At 43.7% G+C, this 17728-nt stretch overlaps 1 protein-coding gene across 1 annotated transcript in view; it reads left to right on the plus strand.

Moving 5' to 3' along the window:
- Window positions 1-17728, plus strand: part of myo10 (myosin X) — a 116719-nt gene that overhangs the window by 25372 nt on the left and 73619 nt on the right. The window contains exon 2 of the mRNA XM_065953533.1: window positions 9280-9378. Within this exon, the coding sequence (XP_065809605.1) occupies window positions 9280-9378 (99 nt within the window). The remainder of the gene's footprint in view (window positions 1-9279; window positions 9379-17728) is intronic.

Here is a 17728-nt window from a genome sequence, read left to right on the forward strand (position 1 = left end):
AAGGTGCCATCCTACCTGAGAGTTCAACTCACAATGAGTCAGAGCTTTACAGTTTAAGAAGCTCAAGGATGCATGGTAGGCTGCATCAACCATATGGAAACACTGAGCAGAGGCGTGCATGTACAAAACAGCACCAAAGATGTGAATCGCTCTTTAACCCCAGAGATGATCTCCCCCCCGACAACTCTACCAAAAGCATCACCTCTTTCCTTAGTTTCCGGCGCACAGCGTGACGTTAGAAGCCGTCTGCACATAAACACCTTAAACAGAGCTTCTGAAAATCTTCACCCTGGAAGGCGTTTTCTAAAAGGTGTGTTTTCAGTGACCAAACACACAGTTTGTGTAGAAAAGGTAAAAACGAAAAATTTACAAAAACACCTGCCTACACTTGGATGATCTCAAATCTGAATGAAACCCTGAATTCAGCCATTTATCTGTCTGCAGAAACATTAGACACTCCATGCTCGAACACTAACTCTAAACGGTTCAGGCTGGTCGACATGTGGAGGAATATCTGAGTCTCTTTAAAGCAGGATTAAGTTATCTTTTCTTGTTGGCCAGAGGCCGTTATCACGTGGTCTCCATAGTGTGAACAGTCCTGAGGGTAAACTACTGCATGCTTATTGTGGGAGTCGCATTAATCGTCCTCTGTGCGCCACAGACGACAGAATCAGGGCGTTTGTTTTTGCTTTGCCTCTCGAGGAGATAAGAAGCTGATTGGACGGATTAACCATTAACTTTTAAAGGGAACTACATTTTATGACCGTGGTTAAAGTGAGTAACCGTCTCACTCTACATGTTTTTTGTTTTTTTTCTTGAGTGTGTCTGGCTCTTATCCAGCCAATCGAGAGCAAGATTTCAAAGCTACAGTTCTGCAGGGGAAGGTATCTAAAGCCTTCTTCACACATAAAATATAAAATGACAGGACAGCCGGCCTGCCTGTCACATCCTCTTGAGTTTCCCTTTCCCACACATCGCTCACAGCGAGAGATTTTACCTGTCAGACGAGCGCCGGGGTCTCAGGGGGCAAGACATGAGGAAAAAGGAGGCTCCAAGGTGGCGGACAGATGATGACTGTATGACTTCCTGAATGATATGTGTAGTGGTAAATAACATCCTGGCAAGCAGAAATAAGTCTGAAGCAGCTTTCCTGCCAGGGCGATCACACTGGTTGCTTCACTCACAACGAGGCGCTCACAGCTCACTACTGAATCTGTGTTCACAAATTTGCCCTATTCAGACCATCGTTTCAAGCCGCGATATTTACGCCCCTGTGCCATGTCTCGGATGTGTAACGGGGAGACGCAGTGATCCTCTCTGTAAGAGGTAGTAACAGAGGCGTTACAGTGGAGTGAGAGGATCAGCGGTGCCAGCGGTGGAGCGCAGCGCTGTGTGTGTGCATGTCTGACTGTGTGTGTATGTGGAGCTTCTTCAACGCTGTTATTCACAGACTGGAACACCAATCACACACCGTCACTGAATAAATATCAGTGGACAAAGATGAAGGAAGCCAGCAGGAAAAGTAGCTGTGAAAATGATTATTGTTAAACTTTTACCTAAAGAGCTCTTTTTCATCACACTGGTAATTTGTCTGGACGTTTTCCATGACTGAGGACAGATGACGAGAATATAATTATTTTACCCTCGAGATGTGAACTTTTCAGTTTAGCCGCTTTTCCAGTTGTTGCAAGACAGATGTGATCCTAAACTGCTGAAGAGCTTTTGCTCAACAGGCAAACAGTGAAAGTGTTGTCATTGTTGTGTTGACAGTGAGTGACGGCTGAATAGAAAGAATGCACACATCAGTGTTTGGAGGGAAACACAGTCTATGAGTGCAGACTGACCTTGAACCTTAGTCAGCCGTGCAGCATGAACCAATCAGGTCGTAAAAAGAGTTGTGGAGAACCAATCAACACAAGCGGCTGAGGGTTATTTAGATTTGAATGACTGAGAGCTGGGGATTGTGGGAACTGATGAGGTGGCTGTATTGACTTTTGGAAAGGTCTGGGAAAGCCTAACAGTGACAAACACATACACGGAAATAAACACACACTTGTACATGATTAAACTTAAGTACACAAACAGACAAAAGTCAGTGAGAACTGGTTTATCTGCAAATACACACTGGACACAAACTCAAATCAATAAACAGATTATTTACACATGCAGTCAAGATCATGTTCAAATTCATGAACAACTGCCTAATTTAAAATCAATGTTTGGGGGGCGCAGCAGCTCAATCTATAGGGACTTGGTTCTGGAACTGGAGGGTCCTGGTATGGATCAAGTCTGCAAATTGGTCTAGTAACTGGAGAGGTGCCAGTTCACTTCCTGAGTCCTGTCGAGATGTCCTTCAGCAAGGCACCAAACCCCCAACTACTCGGCCGCTCATCTCTTCATTAGTGCATGTTCATGTGTATTTCAGTCTGTGTGTGTAGCAAGTTTAAATATTTGTTGAGCCAAATCAATTGAATGCTTACATTGAGTACAGCTGATTCAGAGAAGAGGTGTTTTTATCCTGCAGAAGAAATCACCTGTTAGACAAACTCTGACTTGTTTTCAAATCATCAAACATAAGAGAAAATGGTGGCAATGTGGGAGTCTTACACCAAAGGAAGTCATGAAACATCGATATCACAATCGCAATTGTGGCTTAGTTGTGATTTTAAACATCTGTATTTATCGGCCCTGATTTTCCAGTGTATCTCTACTATTTAGCCCTGCCTACATGTGTTTGAAATCAAGTCATGTTTGCACATTCAATCCACTTTGTTGATGGTAAAAACAAGCATTAAAAAAGTTGTTCTGAGAGGAACTGTCCTGATCTCCCAGATACTAAACTGATCACTATTTGTGTCGCTTGTTGGCAAAAAAAAATATAACATCTATTTGACATATGAGCATTATGATTTGGGGCAACTTCACAAAACTTTTCAGGTTCAACTTGACTGTGTTTTGCTGACAGAGTCACTGGGACATGTGGGATAATAACAGCTAAAGAAGTTGTGCAATGACTGAGCAGTCGGCCAAGTATTCAGCACCTTTCTGGTTTAAAAACACAAATAATTTAGACTGGATATTGGTTTTGTAGTAAATGTATCTGTTTTGTTGTAGCTCACAGGTTTAAAGTTGTCTCTGATCTCAGTATGAACTCGTCAGTCCTGCTTTGAAGCGTGTCTGATCAGATCCCGTGCAGACTCTTGATGGAGGGCCGCAGCTGTTGCTGATGTGCTGCTTTCACTGCTGTAGACGAGGTCAAAGGTCAGCACGCCGTTTCACACACTCGGTAGAAAACAACTGGGCTGATGCTGCCTGGTTTATCCCTGGATTATTCCAACTATTCTGCGTGCTTTCTCTGCAGGTTTCAGCCCCTCTGAGGTTGAATATCTGAAGAATAAAATTTGGCTGCAGCAGACACAGCCAGTTGTTTGCAGGAGCAGAGCTGCATAACTTCTCAGAGAACATCCTCAGTGTTGTGTTGAGTCACAGTTTTCAGCGTTGGCCCTGCAGGCTTTTTGCTATTGAAGGCTCTGATAGAAAAGGCTGGCTGTGGTCGAACACAGGACCGTGTTTGTTACCAGAGAGGAAGTGGAATCTCTCAAACCAGACAGCTGCTCATTCCCGACCCCGACAGCGTACCAACGCTACAAGCACCACGGATCCTTGTTTTACCAGCCCTCCCTCCCCCCGTCCCTGACCCCCAGCCTCCTCCCATGTCCCGCAGAGAGAGCACTAGCCACACATGTTGAAGTTACGGAGGGAAAATACACAAAGGAGAAGGGTCACTGCCTGGGTTTTTCTCCTAGGGCTTTCAGGGCAGGAGGTTTGTGTCAGTGTTTTGTTTCTGGCTGGGAGGACGTGTCAGGATGGAGACAAAGGCCAGGAACTAGTGTCTCTCTGGACAACTGGCACACGTGGTTGACTTGATGACCAAGGAAAGTTATACACTGGTGGGTGGGCCGGACTCCAACCCTTAAGGATCATAGAAAGAAGAAGGAAACAAAATGTTATAAGAAGTGTTGGAGGTGAAAAGGTGGTAAAGAATCAAGTAAGATGGGTCTACATCCCAGAATATTTACACATTTTCAAATCGTGGTCTCGAAATGACTAATGGCGTTAAAAGTTTGGGAATTCCTCTTGTGGTTTGGGTCAGCCAGACTCCCCAAAGAAGAGCTTTAATGGAGGCAAAAGTACTGGATTATCGACTCACAACAGATTACTTTTTTTTCTTCCACCAGCAGTCTCAGTTTGTTGTTTGAAATGTCTGTCAATATCCAAGAAATAATCAATTAAGAGAAAATGCTCGTTGCTCGAGTAAGACGCTGTTTTTCCAACAGGAAGCAGATGTTCCATCGCCATCTTAAAACCCACCAAACTCTGACTCTCAGTCATTTAAAGCCTGTTTTGTGACCTCAGGCTGGAGCGATGGTGCGTTCAATTTGATCTTGGAAGTCGAAAATACCACGTTGCCGGTCTGATACGTCATCAGGAACGAAGTCGGTATTCTGACTTGGAACTCGAAGCAACTTCAGTACCCCGAGTTTAATCCAACATGGCTGCCTCGTGCATCAACAGAGAAGTTTAATGTGTGTTATTAATTCAATCACTAAGAAAGTATTCTGAACTTTCTATCCGAGGAAATGTCATGTTATTTCGCGCCCAAACTATCACTTAGTTTGATGTTATCGCCTGGTATAGCTACCAAAACAAAGGCTCTCCTGGAGGCCGCCATCTTGTTTGCCAGACTTGTTGCCAACTCTCAACTGGAACGAGATTAACTCAGGTGTGACGTCATTCCCAGCTCCGAGATCTGAGTTACGAAGTGAATAGAGCGCACCATAAATCCACATGTTAGCCTCATTAAAAGATGTATCCAGTTTTTAAAAATGCCTGATTTCGTCTTTAATATTCCAGCCTGACTGTGACGCCATGACTCTGCCCGTGAGATAGTTTACTCAGGTTTAACTGGAATGAGCGCCTCACAGGTCTGGTGTTACTGGTGTAACAGCTGGGCCTTGATCCACCCAGCCCTCAGCTCCCTGTCCTGTCTCTTTAGCGTTCCCCCGGCTCATGTGTTGACATTAGCTCGGCTGAGGCCCCGGCTTTCCTTTCATGTCTCTGCTTTGCTAGAAAAATCCACATAACTGCGTTTGTTTTCTTACGATATTCAAAAAAAAAAAAAAGTTGTTGGTTTTCATTTTGAGGAGTTTTTCAGGACGTCTTTTTTTGGGCCAACAAAAAGCCGTTCTGTGTGAAGTCTCTGGAATATCGCGGTGTTTATTTGTCGAGCCTCTTTGGCACGGCGAGAGCCAAGGAAGATCGGGGAATCTGAAACATTCATGACATCAGATGTTTGGAAGCCCAACTGGAGGGGATATTGGACCGAAGCACATAAATAAACCAGGAAGTAAGACTGTTTTCAGCAGGAGTCTCACATTACTGCTATAGCCTGTTCTCAGATACAGTCAGTATCCCATGCATTAAAACATGACGATATGTGAGCTGACCTCTCGCTTGCTGTTGTGAGGTCATAGGACGTGGTAAAAGGTTTCAAATCAAGGCTTTATACTCTCCTAACCTCTAGCCAACAAGTGTGTGAGCACAACAATAATGAAGAGTTTCCTTTTTAAGCTTTAACCACGTTTATGGGTGTTGCACATCCAAAACGCTGAATGCTAAAATGTTTCAAGTAGCTTTCATTTTAAACGACCAACAGGGTACTTTGTGCACAGCCAGGCTACGTACTCAGGTGACGCTCGGTTGCAGGAGCATACAATGAACCACTCAATGAACCGTGGCACACTGGACATGACTTAACTGCATTCTGTAGCTTCCTCAGGTTTGCCTAGAATTCTAGCTTTCTTTTTAGTCCTAACCATGTGCTGCTTTTTGTAATTGCTTACCTGGCCGTAGAGCCCTGCAGGTGCAGAACTGAAGCCTAGATGGTCATAAATTAAAGCATGGGATCCAGGATGTGTCAAGTATGGAGTGTTAAAGTGCATTGTTTGACAACTTGTGCTGTCAGGATAGACGATCCAACAAAGTGTGTAAAGTTTCTTTGAGTACCAGTGTAGTTTAAATCCATTCGTGGATCTATGCATCCCGGTTCTATGTTTTCTTCGGTCCATCGGAAAGTAAAAATGGAATCTTTGATGTTCAAGTTTCAGGCAATCAGTGGAGATGAATGAGGGAGAGGAGGTGAAGCAGAGGCCCTAGCTCAGTGTGTGTGTGTGTGTGTGTGTGTGTGTGTGTGTGTGTGTGTGTGTGTGTGTGTGTGTGTGTGTGTGTGTGAAGGAGGGAGGGAGGGAGGGAGGGAGGGAGGGGTGAAGAAGTGGATTAAGGGAGAAGGGAGGGAGAGGACAATATGAAAGTGATGCCCCTTTCTCTCCCCTCAGCAGAGAGAGGGCGGGCGGCACACGCTGCACACAAAAGACCATGGACGTGTGTGTGTGTGTTTGAGTGTGTTTTGATGTGTGTGTGTGTGTGTGTGTGTGAGTGTGTTTGAGTGTGTCTTCGTGTGTGTGTATTAGGGGGTCTTTGGTGGTAAAAAGATCCTTTGCAAAGTGTTCTGCAGGGAGTAGCCAGACCCCTCTCTTTCTTTCTCGATGGGAGCGTCAGATTCCTCGGGCGCTGCACATCGGGAATGTCCGCGTGGCCTCGGCTGGTAAACAGCACACGCCTCGTCTTTGTGCACGCTACAATGAGACATCTTCCTTTGTTTGGGTTTCTATCTGGAGCACCAAAGAGCCAGACGTCAGCCATTGTCAACATCAGAATGAAGGCTCTGCTGCTGTGTGTCCGTATATCTGTTTAACTTGATAAAACTGACCATGAATCATTTGATACATTAACCCCCTTTCTCTGAACCTCTGCTAACATTAGCAATCAGAGCTAAACTGAGAAATGAAATCCTTTAAGAATCAGTTAAAGGAAGATGTCTCAAGTCACATTTTCACAGACAGGTGATTCTGAGCATCCTGTTGGCTTGGTCGTGTCACTTCTCATACAGCATAATTCCTGATTTTATTTCACCTTGAGATGTTGAATGCATGTGACTTTATTTTCTTTGGGTCCAAAGTTCATATCAATATTTCAGCAGAAAGCCCCATTAAAGAAGAATCTTCCAGACCAGCGCAGAATATTTTCGTTCCTCTTCTCTATTTACTTCTCCTTTAGACTTTTGCACACCGTCAAGAGTGGAGACGAGTCATTTCTCTGTCAGACTCTGTGATCAGAAGACGACTCTTCTTCATGAGTTTCCTCCAAGTGTCAGATTTGTCTCTCCCCGGGACATCCCAGGATCTTTGAATCATGCGGTTTCCCTCTGCAGAGAGGACGGACGGGGGGGTAGAACAACACACAGCTCCCCTCTGATCCACTGCTGACACTGCAGACCTGAGCTTTACCCTCAGCCCGTGTGTGTGTGTGTGTGTGTGTGTGTGTGTGTGTGTGTGTGTGTCCCATCCATTCATCCGTTAACTTTCCCCCCCAGCCAGGTGCCCCTCACCGCCGCTCTGGTACGACTCTGTCAGAACGAGGGGGCTTTTAGGTCAAAGGTCCTTCATATGACTTGTTCAAAAAAAGAGGCGGGGCTTCTCTTTTAAAAGTGCAGCGTTTGTTTTTACCATTAGCATTAGCATGTCACGCTAATGAACGCTGGCAGCATGTGGCTATGCGATTAGGAGGGGATGGAGTGCGAGGGTCCTTCTGTTCTTCAGCTCAGATGTATCTGAACAGGAAGAGATCTGCAGGGTTTATTACTCCTCGTCTGATATTTTCTCTGGAGTGTAGTTTGCTCTGATTGCTATGGAAGCCTGAAGCGGACACATACACACATTTTATTAACTCCATTTTCCTGTGATAACGAGCTTTTTCTGCTTGTTTTTTTTTTCAAGATTACAACTTGTTTATCTTCATTCTTCAGGGTTACAAAGTTACAAATCAAACAGAAATCTCTGAAATGTCCTCACTAGTGGGAATAGTAGCATGGCATGCTACAGGGATCAGCCTAATGTTTTGTTTTTTTGATCATGGGTATTCTGCACTTTCTATCTGAGGAAATGTTGTCATGTTATTTCACGCCTATCACTTAGTTTGATGTTATCGCCTGGTCTAGCCATCAAAACAAAGGCTCTCCTGGAGGCCGCCACCTTGCTTGCTAGACTTGTTGCCAAACTCTCAACTGGAACGTGGTTAACTCAGGTGTGACGTCATTCCCAGCTACGAGATCTGAGTTACAAGTTTAATGGACCTTTTCTGCATTTATTAGCCCGGTTAAAAAATGGCCGACAGTATCATCTTCTTAATCACAGAATAAAAGGGAACACAAAAGCTTGTGTGTGTGTCACCACTTTTTTCTGAACCTGAAACCTCCAAACACGACGTGTAGTCTCAGACTTTCTCCTCAGATTCCTCACATTCTTCAATAATTCTCCACAAACTCAGCAGAGCGAGGAAACAGTGGTGATTAAAAATCCAGCTGTCAGCCAGGAGGAGGTGGGGGGGCAGGGGGGGGGGGAACCCTGCAGTAACCTGGGGCAGTAAAGTCGACAGGTCAGCAGGTATATAAAAGTGTTTTCTCTGTCGCTCACTAAAAGAAGCATCAATAAACATGCAGCTTTATTGGCCTCCTGTGTGGCTCCTGCAAGAAACAGATTTCAGAAACCCAACACTGCACAGTTCCACAGCGCTCCTATTGGTCAGAGAAAAGGTTGGTACCATGGTGATGCCATGGTAACCACAGATTGGGATGATGAAGCTTATATTTCAGTAAGCACACGACAGACATTAGCATTAAATGACCTTCCAGTCCCATTTCCTTCAGACCTGCTGTCACCTGGTAGATCGCAGGAGTCGTTGGATTTCTTTATTCGATGTTTGTGGTTTTTCAGCATCAGAAAGACCAGACACTCGTTGAATCAGTCCTGAATGTCAGACACTGAGAATATGCAAACAGATTAAATCGGGCCGTGGTGTGGATGAATGTTTTCCACCTTGTTTTAAAGTAACTGACTGGTTGCCTCTTGCTGCAGCCTGCTGTATTTGGTTCTACTGTTTGTTCTTTTCATGCCTTCATTGAAAACAGTAGAGTGATACAAGAAGGTTGGGGATGACCGATGTTGGGAATCGAGCGTGGGGCTTCAACTTATGGGGCGCTAAATGGGCCGTGTGATTTAACCACTGAGCTAAACCCGCGCCCCTGATCTGCAGTTAAAAATTTAAAGTAACTCTTGTAAGTCTTGATGAGTATAATAATTGGTTATTTTTCTCTTCCTGCAGGGTGACCGTGTGTGGCTACGGGAGGAGGAGCAGTACCTCCCCAGCACCGTGTCCTCGTGCTCTGGAGGGGTCGTCGTCTTCGCCACAGACTTCGGACAGGTAAGAACAACACAGTTTCTTTTGCACGGGTCACGTCTCCACAGAAACAGAACCACCAGGGGAAGTTCTCCTGAGAAAAACAAGTCTTAAAATGCCCTGAACCCTGAATTGAACCCTGAGTGATTCTGTGTTATCTCTTTGATCCGTGTGTTGTGAAAACTTTGGATGCAGACGAGGTGAAGGTCAGAGGTCACATTGGGTTGTATGAATGGATGTTTAGGGTCGGTTAGAAGAATTAACAGGAGTCCCTCTAAGCTGCTTCAGAGGCTGGATTTGACATCTAACATTTAGTCATATTTAGGATTTCTCCTCTATAAGGTGTCAAACTCCACAGATCTGACTGCAGAGAGTCACGAGGGAACGTAGACGTGTGTTTCTTCACACGGTTTGAGTCTTTGGCTTTTGAAGCTCTGCGTTGACTCCAAACATTAAAGGGATCAGACAGAGCACCATCATGTCGTTCCAACACACCTCAGCGTTATATATGATACCTTCAGTCTGTAGAAAGACCAACAGGGCTCTGCCATCAGCTGGTTTTACAACTTCTTCAACACACACGTGGTGTTGTAGGACGCAAAATCGGTCTTTTCTCAAGACCAGTCTTTTTGAAGGTCTCAGAATCTAAAGCATTTCTACTCCGCTTTGTCTCGGTCTGGGCGGACTCTGGATTTCAACTCATGACCGATCAAGATCACCACTGAGAGGCTATTTTTTTGGATTAGAATGAAAACTCCTCTTTCTAAAAGAACAAATAACTTCAATTCATTTATAATTAGATTTTTATCCCCCGGTTACGATTATTCAGAGATATTTATGGTCTTAACTCTGCCTCCTTCTGCCTTGGTCTTGGTCTTGGTCCTGACTCGGTCTTGATCCCTAAATGTCTCGGTCTCGGAGCACTCTGGTCTCGTGTATGTCTTGGTCTTGACTGTGACACTACACACTTTTAGTTAGAAATATAACTGAAGATCTTTAGTTGTTTCTTTTTAAAGCTTGAATTAACAGAGATGATATCGTTTTAAAACACGGTGTATCAAAAAGAATCAAAACTTTGGACAACTTCACACCAAACAGAACAGAAGCTGAATCTAAAAATGCTGCTTTCTGCTGGTTTGTTGATGTAAAACCTTTAATATAAAGCTGGACCAAAAAAGCCAAAGTAAGTTAAAGCTACTTAAAAACAGGACATTTAACGAGTCTTTGTCCTGACTTTATCGAGTTAAGATCACACTTGAGGAGACAAACGTTTACCCAAACAGAGTCTAACGCTTTCTGTGTCTTGACATTACATGTTCTGTTCATTTATCTTTATTATGACGGTTTTCTGGGGAGATTTGGAAGATTTCAGGATGCACTAATGTCTAATTGTCTGAGCTTAAGAGAAGTTAAATACAAACTTCCACAGTTTCTTCACTTTAATAAAAGCCTTAAAAAGCCAGCTAGCAATCCTCTGAGTGAACTGTTTTTTTTGGGGGGGGGGGGGATTTTATCTCCTCTGCCCCTCCTGTGCTGACAGCGCTGACAAAGCCTCCCTGTGTCGATGGTGAGCAGCAGAGGGTCACCGCCAGAAGAGGCTCTGTAAATGTGAGCGCTGAGGGATTTAGGCTCATGTCGAGCCGGCGTATTGTCCTTAAGATTTAGAGGCAGATTAAGACATTCTTATCTCCTGGTTTCTACAAACTCAGAGACTCAGTCAGAGCTACTGCTCGCTGGAGCTAATGACCCTCCGCTCTCTGGTTAGCAGGCTCACGTTTAGGCACCGCAAATCTCTGGTTAGTTTGTGGAATAATCAGGAAAATATAAAAAGTAGAGTCGTGTACATCCTGCTATATTTAACATGTTTATTTTATGCAGAGGAAGCTTTTATCTGCTGAGCTCGTAGTTTTTAAATAACCACAGCAGAAGAATGTTTCTCTCAATCTGTTTGAGAGCTTTAAAAATAATTAGTGTTAGCGACTGTGTGTGTGTGTGTATATATATGTGTGTGTGTGTGTGTGTGTGTGTGTGTGTGTGTGTGTGTGCGTCTGTGTACCAGCCGTATGTTGTGTGTCACTTGAGATGAATGTCACCTGTTCAGTTCAGAGCAGATGTTAGTCTTTGTGAGGAAAGTAGGGGCCGACCAATCACAGAAGACGACAACTACGAACCCCACCCACTACAGAGAGTGTGTGTGTGTGTGTGTGTGTGTGTGTGTGTGTGTGTGTGTGTGTGTGTGTGTGTGTGTGTGTGTGTGTGTGTGTGTGTGTGTGTGTGTGTGTGTGTGTGTGTGTGTGTGTGTGTGTGTGTGTGTGTGCTTCACATCCCTGATAGTTTTCCCTTGATGTACAGTATGTCTGATTGAGTTCGTAAAGTAACATCATGTTCATTTCTATGAGACTGTAGAAAACATGGATGCATCTCAGTGATTTCACTCACTGGTTTCTGAAGAGGCATTTTGAAGCTGAACGCTGGCAGTGGCCATATTGGAAATGATACCTCCACCTTACACTGGTTTCTGTTTCTAAAAAAATTTAGAAACAGAAAGAGACGTGGAGCTGATGCGAGCCTTAAGCCTCCTGGCTTACAGCTACAGCGTGCACACCTGTCAGTCAACTAAGCCACGCCCCTAATTATGAGATTTATGCATCACTCGTAGACGCAAGTTAGCAGTAACAAATGTAAACCCTCGTAGAGTTTTTACCATTATAGAGATAAGCCTAAGAGACCCAAACCGATCATTGAACCAGGCTGTAAACATGTTTATTTCTGCTGTAAAAACAGCTTCTTGTCACGCGACCTAATGGGGTTTCTTGTCTTTTGTAGACAGCCTCAAGTGAACACTTGAGGAACTGCAGTTTGGTGCATTTCTGTATCGGTTTCATTTTTCAACAGCAGAGGTTGTCGCTTGCTCTTTAAGGGTTTTCTTACCGACACAGGCTTCACATTATGAAAAATAAAATGTATCCCAAATAAGCCACTCTTAAGCAAAAGTCGCAATCCTTCCTTTTTAATGTGCAGAATCATTGAAATATGTGGCTCACCTGTAGTAACCATGTAGTATTGCATCCATGTATAAAAATAAATTGATGAGTGTATGATATATAATCTACAAACTCTTGGTCCCCTGAGGATGATTTAAATGAAGCTGAGATTTAAGACAAACTTCTAATTATGATCCCTGTGAAACACCTGAATGTTGTTTTGTCTTAGGTGCTTTTGTCGCTGCAGTTTTAAGAGAACTTGTGGCTTTAATGTTCATGTACAGTGAGTGTGAGTCGCGCTATCGTTGGAGGTCGCAGGGTTTCTCTCGTCTTGCTCGGGTTTCAGTGTTTTCGACGGCGCAGACAGTCTCCTCCTCCTGAGCTGACTGCAGGACAATGCAGCAGGAGATAAATGGTGATTCAAAGAGCAGCTGCTGCTTTTGATGATGATGATATGTGGGAGATTGGAGGGGGGGGGGTGAAGCCTGAGGCGGGCCGAGGGTTACCTGTTCGGCTCTCTGACAGACAGAGTGAGGGGCAGTGAGGGGGGTGCGAGGGCTCAGCTTTCACCTCTAATAACACAAAATGAAGAGTTTCATTTCTGCTGCTCTGACAAACTGATTGCTGCCATGAAAGTCAGAGTGGTTATTAAACGTTTTGAAGCGATTAGCTGTGCAGACTTTCCATTTTTAGAGGTGCGGAGACACCTGAGGGAATTTCAACCTGTCTGGCTTTCATTGTGAGTTTTCAATTCTGAGCCATAACAAAAGAGTAAAGATGGATGATTCCAGCTTGATTGGATATGTAACTTAAGTTAAAGTCAGGTTAAAAAGTCCAACGTTTTGCAGCACTTAACACATGTGGTACCGTGTAGTATTCAAGTGTTTCAAATATTGACAACATTAATCATAAGCCAGCTCGTATATTGGTCAAATTGGTTTGCTTTTCCTTCTTCACATTCCAGCTTTTTTGTCATTCCCAAGTCTTTAGAATCGTTTTTAAAGTCTTCAACCCAAAAGCAAACCCGTAAAATAATACTGGACCCTGAGATCAAGGGCCTGGGCCGATCATTTTGCAGAAGTTTGTTTGACTTAGTAGTAAGACCGGTAGAGTCCACTTGGGTTGCAGTAAGAGAAAATGGATGGCTCAAACCACTTCCGATTTTTAACCCTTAGAGACCTGAGTTCAAATCTCTCAAACCAAACAGAAATGTGGTCCAAAGCCAATTGTAAATTGGTCAAAGTTGATACTAAACATACTATACTATACTTTATTGTACTTCAGAAACAATGAAGTGCTTGTTACCTGACATATGGTGGTATTCTTTTATGAAAATATTTAAATTTTACTCCCAACTAACATGTCAGTAAATGGAAATACGATCTTCAGGTCTCTACAGTGTAATATGAGCTACTGGAAAAAACCCATTAGTTAATTATCTTTAAATATTTTCTGGTTCAGAGTCGTCTAATTGGCTGAACATTCGTTTTTCTGATCCACGTAAGTAAGAACAACAAACTTTATCCTGACTGATCCAGGAACAGGGCCTGACCCCCCCCCCCCCACACTGATGCTGTCTAATGGCTTTGTTTCACAGAGATTTACCCCAGTTAGCATCTGTCGCTATAGGCTTAGCGCCCGGGCCCCATGGCTTTGTTATCACGGCGTGGACCCTCCTCATTTTTACAAAGACAACTGGACTTGTTAGAAACCTAATTAGGCCAAAGCTCTCCACTCTGAAGGCCTGCTGGGAGGACACTGTACCGCTTAGGATACTGTCCACGATGAAAAGAAGGAGGGAGACGGATAGCATCCACAGAGCATCCACAGAGCATCCACAGAGCGCCTGTGTTTCCTGGTTTTGGTTTGTACGGTCCTGTTTCTAGCCAGCTCGTGGGTCGAAAAGGGAGGGAACATAAACCCTGATGGTTTTGGAAAATTAAAGTTATTTATAACAAATACAGTTAAAGAGGAAAGTTCAGGTGTACTGTAATGAAAGAGCCCAAGGGTGCTGACCAAAACAATGAAGACAGAACAAAAAGTGGACTCCAAACTAAAGTTCAACCTAACCTTTCCAAAGTGAAACAAAGCAAAAACTATCATCTCAAAACTAACCAAACAACAGGTGGACTAACACCCTGACCTAGTGTTTCCAACAGAAAAATATCCCAATGTGTGTGTGTATGAATGCTCCTAAATCTAAACCAACCATTGGACTAAACCAGATCTGGAACTGGTAACTAGGACAAGCAACACAGCGAGTTATATTCAGAACAATAGGCCCAATGTTAACAACAATCAAACAAACGAGAGGTGCAGTGGTGAGCTGAATTCAGTCAGAGCTGCAACCAGAATGGTGGCCGGCCGAGCTCTTCATCAGGCTGATACTCTACTCCAATTAGTGTTGCATCGACCAGGCTTCTCTGGTCGTCTGCACAGGTGAAGATAATTCTAAAATCTGCACAAACCCTCGCTCATGAAGAAATGTTTTTTTCCAATTTTCTCGCTACTACTTTGAAGTTTCAGAACGCGTTATGTTTACAACTAGCGTCCACAATCCTCTTGTGTTTTGGAGAGTTTGGGAAACATGGCTGGTCGTATATCAGTTACAAATCTCCAGGGTTGGGTTAGACTCTTTAGGAAACAATGCCACTAACGTTTACTCACAGAACGGTCTTAGCAGCCATCATGGCATTGGCTCATTTATTGTTTTCTGTTAGTTTGTTCTAAAGTTATGTTTCGGGCCTCTTTGCCGTCATTAGATAGGACAGCTGACGAGTGACAGGAAGGGTTGGGAGGAGAGAGTAGTGGATGACAAGCAGCAAAAGGGCCAAGGTCGTATTCAAACCAACGACCCCTGTGAAGAGGACTCCAGCCTCTATATGTTGGTCTTATTGAAACAGTTAGGTGAACCAGTACAGTCTGCTTATGTGATGTGCTTTTCAGGCATGTTAGTAAGGGTTAGTTTAGTTCTGAAAGAGGCGTTAAAATGCTCATCTGAAGTGTGTTTACAGTAACTAACTGTCCTCTTCAGGACTTCAGGACGGACTGCACGTCTGACTGTTGACTGTAAACAGTGTTTACATTGAACCTGTCAAACAAGTCAGTCATCTTTAAGTGTCTTCTTTTAGCAAGTTTGAAGAGTTTGCTCTGTGAAACAATGGAACCTGTGTGGCTCATTTCTTAAAGGCCCGTTCACATTAGTGCAACAGAACACGGACAGAAATTATATCTTTGTCAAACTCTAATGTGATGATGTTCAGGCAGGGTGCCCTTAACTAGTTTTCCTTCAAGTTAACTTGATCATGTTACATTCGCCTGAGAGACGTCTTTGTGACGTTCAGCTTCCCTGAAGCGTCACTGCAGCAGGAATGTGGGGAATGAGGCCTGGTAGGATACTTTGGGGAGCTTGTGTGTCTGTGTGTGTGTGTGTGTGTGTGTCTGTGTGTGTGTGTGTGTGTCTGTGTGTGTGTGTCGGGGGTCGGATGTGATTGACTCCTCAGACAGAGGCCTGCTTTCTTTAGGAAGAGTTGCCCTGAGCTGTTCAGTGACAGCAGTTCAACGGACAACTGGACACAAACCCAGAGGTCTCTCTCTTGCTGCTTGTGTGTGTGTCTCTCTCTCTTTGTCCTCTTGTGTGTGTGTGTGTTCAAGAACCAGACTATTAGATTTGGAAAAAGGCGCCAGAACTTAAACAGAGTTAAAGGTTAGCTTGAAACTTCATTTTGTTTATTTTGTACAAATCATGTGAACATATCCTCTGACAAAGTTACAAATCTCCAACACATTCTTAAACTAAGTTGTCAAATGCTGACTGAGCAGCAACCTCTGGTGTTAAAGTGCAAAAAACCTGCAGTTACCTCGAGTGTCCACTTGAGGCTAGCTGCAGAAGCCCCAAAAGTCCCATACACACCCATATTAAAATGTCCATTCTTACAGAAGAAATAAACATGTTTACAACCTGTTTCAAAACTGGATTTGGTATCAATAGCTTGTTTCATTATTGGCACACACCGTACTGGGGGTTATTTTTTACAACTTGTTTCATTTGATTAGATCAAGGCAAAAAAACATTTGCATGAATTTACATAATTTTGGGCGAGCTGAGGGTAATTCTCAGGCTAGCGTGTATTCCCTGTTTTCCAGAAGGCTTAAGGCCCTAATCTCTTTGTCTATTACTAGGTTGACCAAAAATTAGTTTTGAGACAGCATATCCAACATGACTACTGCCATCATTGGGCTTCAAAAGGGTGACGTCACTGAGGCTACGTCCATGTTTTATGCGGTCTAGGATGCATACGCTTTGTTGCTGACAGTGACAAACTGTTGGTTATGTTTAAGCAAAAATAAGTCCAGATAATGGCTAAGAACACATCATACGATTGTTTTGTGACACGGATTAGACTCAAACCTTGTCACCTTGGTGAAACTTCTGAGTGGTTTGACGCATCCATCTCCCCTACCGCAGCCCAAGGCCGTCTTTATGGCGAATTGTCATTCATTGTGTTGTCATTACACCAAATGACAACAGCCTATTTAGGAACTACCAAACTTGTATCTTTTCCTTCCAATGTTTCTTTGGTTTGACTCTGTAACACTGGATCCTTTTGAGGGCTAAATCTATTTGAATAATCCCCTGAAAAGGAAAGATCGCCTCTCGGTTGGTCTTGAAAACCTGAATGTAAATACAGCTGTGACAAAGGCTCATTGGCAGACATTTTTTGCTTTTCACGGTCACAGGCAACCTGTTGCTTTGTGTGTGCTACTGAATATTCTTTGTGGTGATTCTGTTTTTGGAAAAGGCTGATGCAGCATTTGGTGCGGCTGCTCTCCTGCTTACATCCAGAAGCCAGCATGGTTAAAGTATGACGGTGTAAAAACATGCAGAAAAAATTACAGGATGTGAATACCAGCTACTGCAGAGAAGCCATGAATAGTCGGAAAATCTTCTGTCTGACTTAAGGCCAAAGAGTTACTCTCTTTGAGGTTTGGTCTGTCTGCTGAGATATTTGATAGTCCTCCGTTGAACCTCTGTGACGCTGGAGGTCAGATCATTATAGTGAGAGGACCCCCCCCCCCCCTCTCAGTGGTCTCTGTGCATCCTTCTGTTGGCAGCAGACCTCCTGCAGAGCGCTGACAAATTGGGGTCCTCTCTTAATTAACCTCACTGGTGCTTTCTTTATTTGACAGGGACTACCCTGAGGTTTCAAGTGTCTGCTTGTATGTCACTCTTTTAAGGAGAAATCTCTGCAGGAGGCGTTGATGATGATCTTGTTGTGTTTTGGAGTATATGATATTCTTGCATTTTACCACTCTAAATCTGATCCTCTAGAGCCATTGTTGTTGCCTTCATCAAATTTTAATAGTAAAAATACATGGTTTTGTGAGGC

The sequence above is a fragment of the Labrus bergylta genome, chromosome 4 (assembly GCF_963930695.1).
Source record: "Labrus bergylta chromosome 4, fLabBer1.1, whole genome shotgun sequence".
Taxonomy (NCBI): domain Eukaryota; kingdom Metazoa; phylum Chordata; class Actinopteri; order Labriformes; family Labridae; genus Labrus; species Labrus bergylta.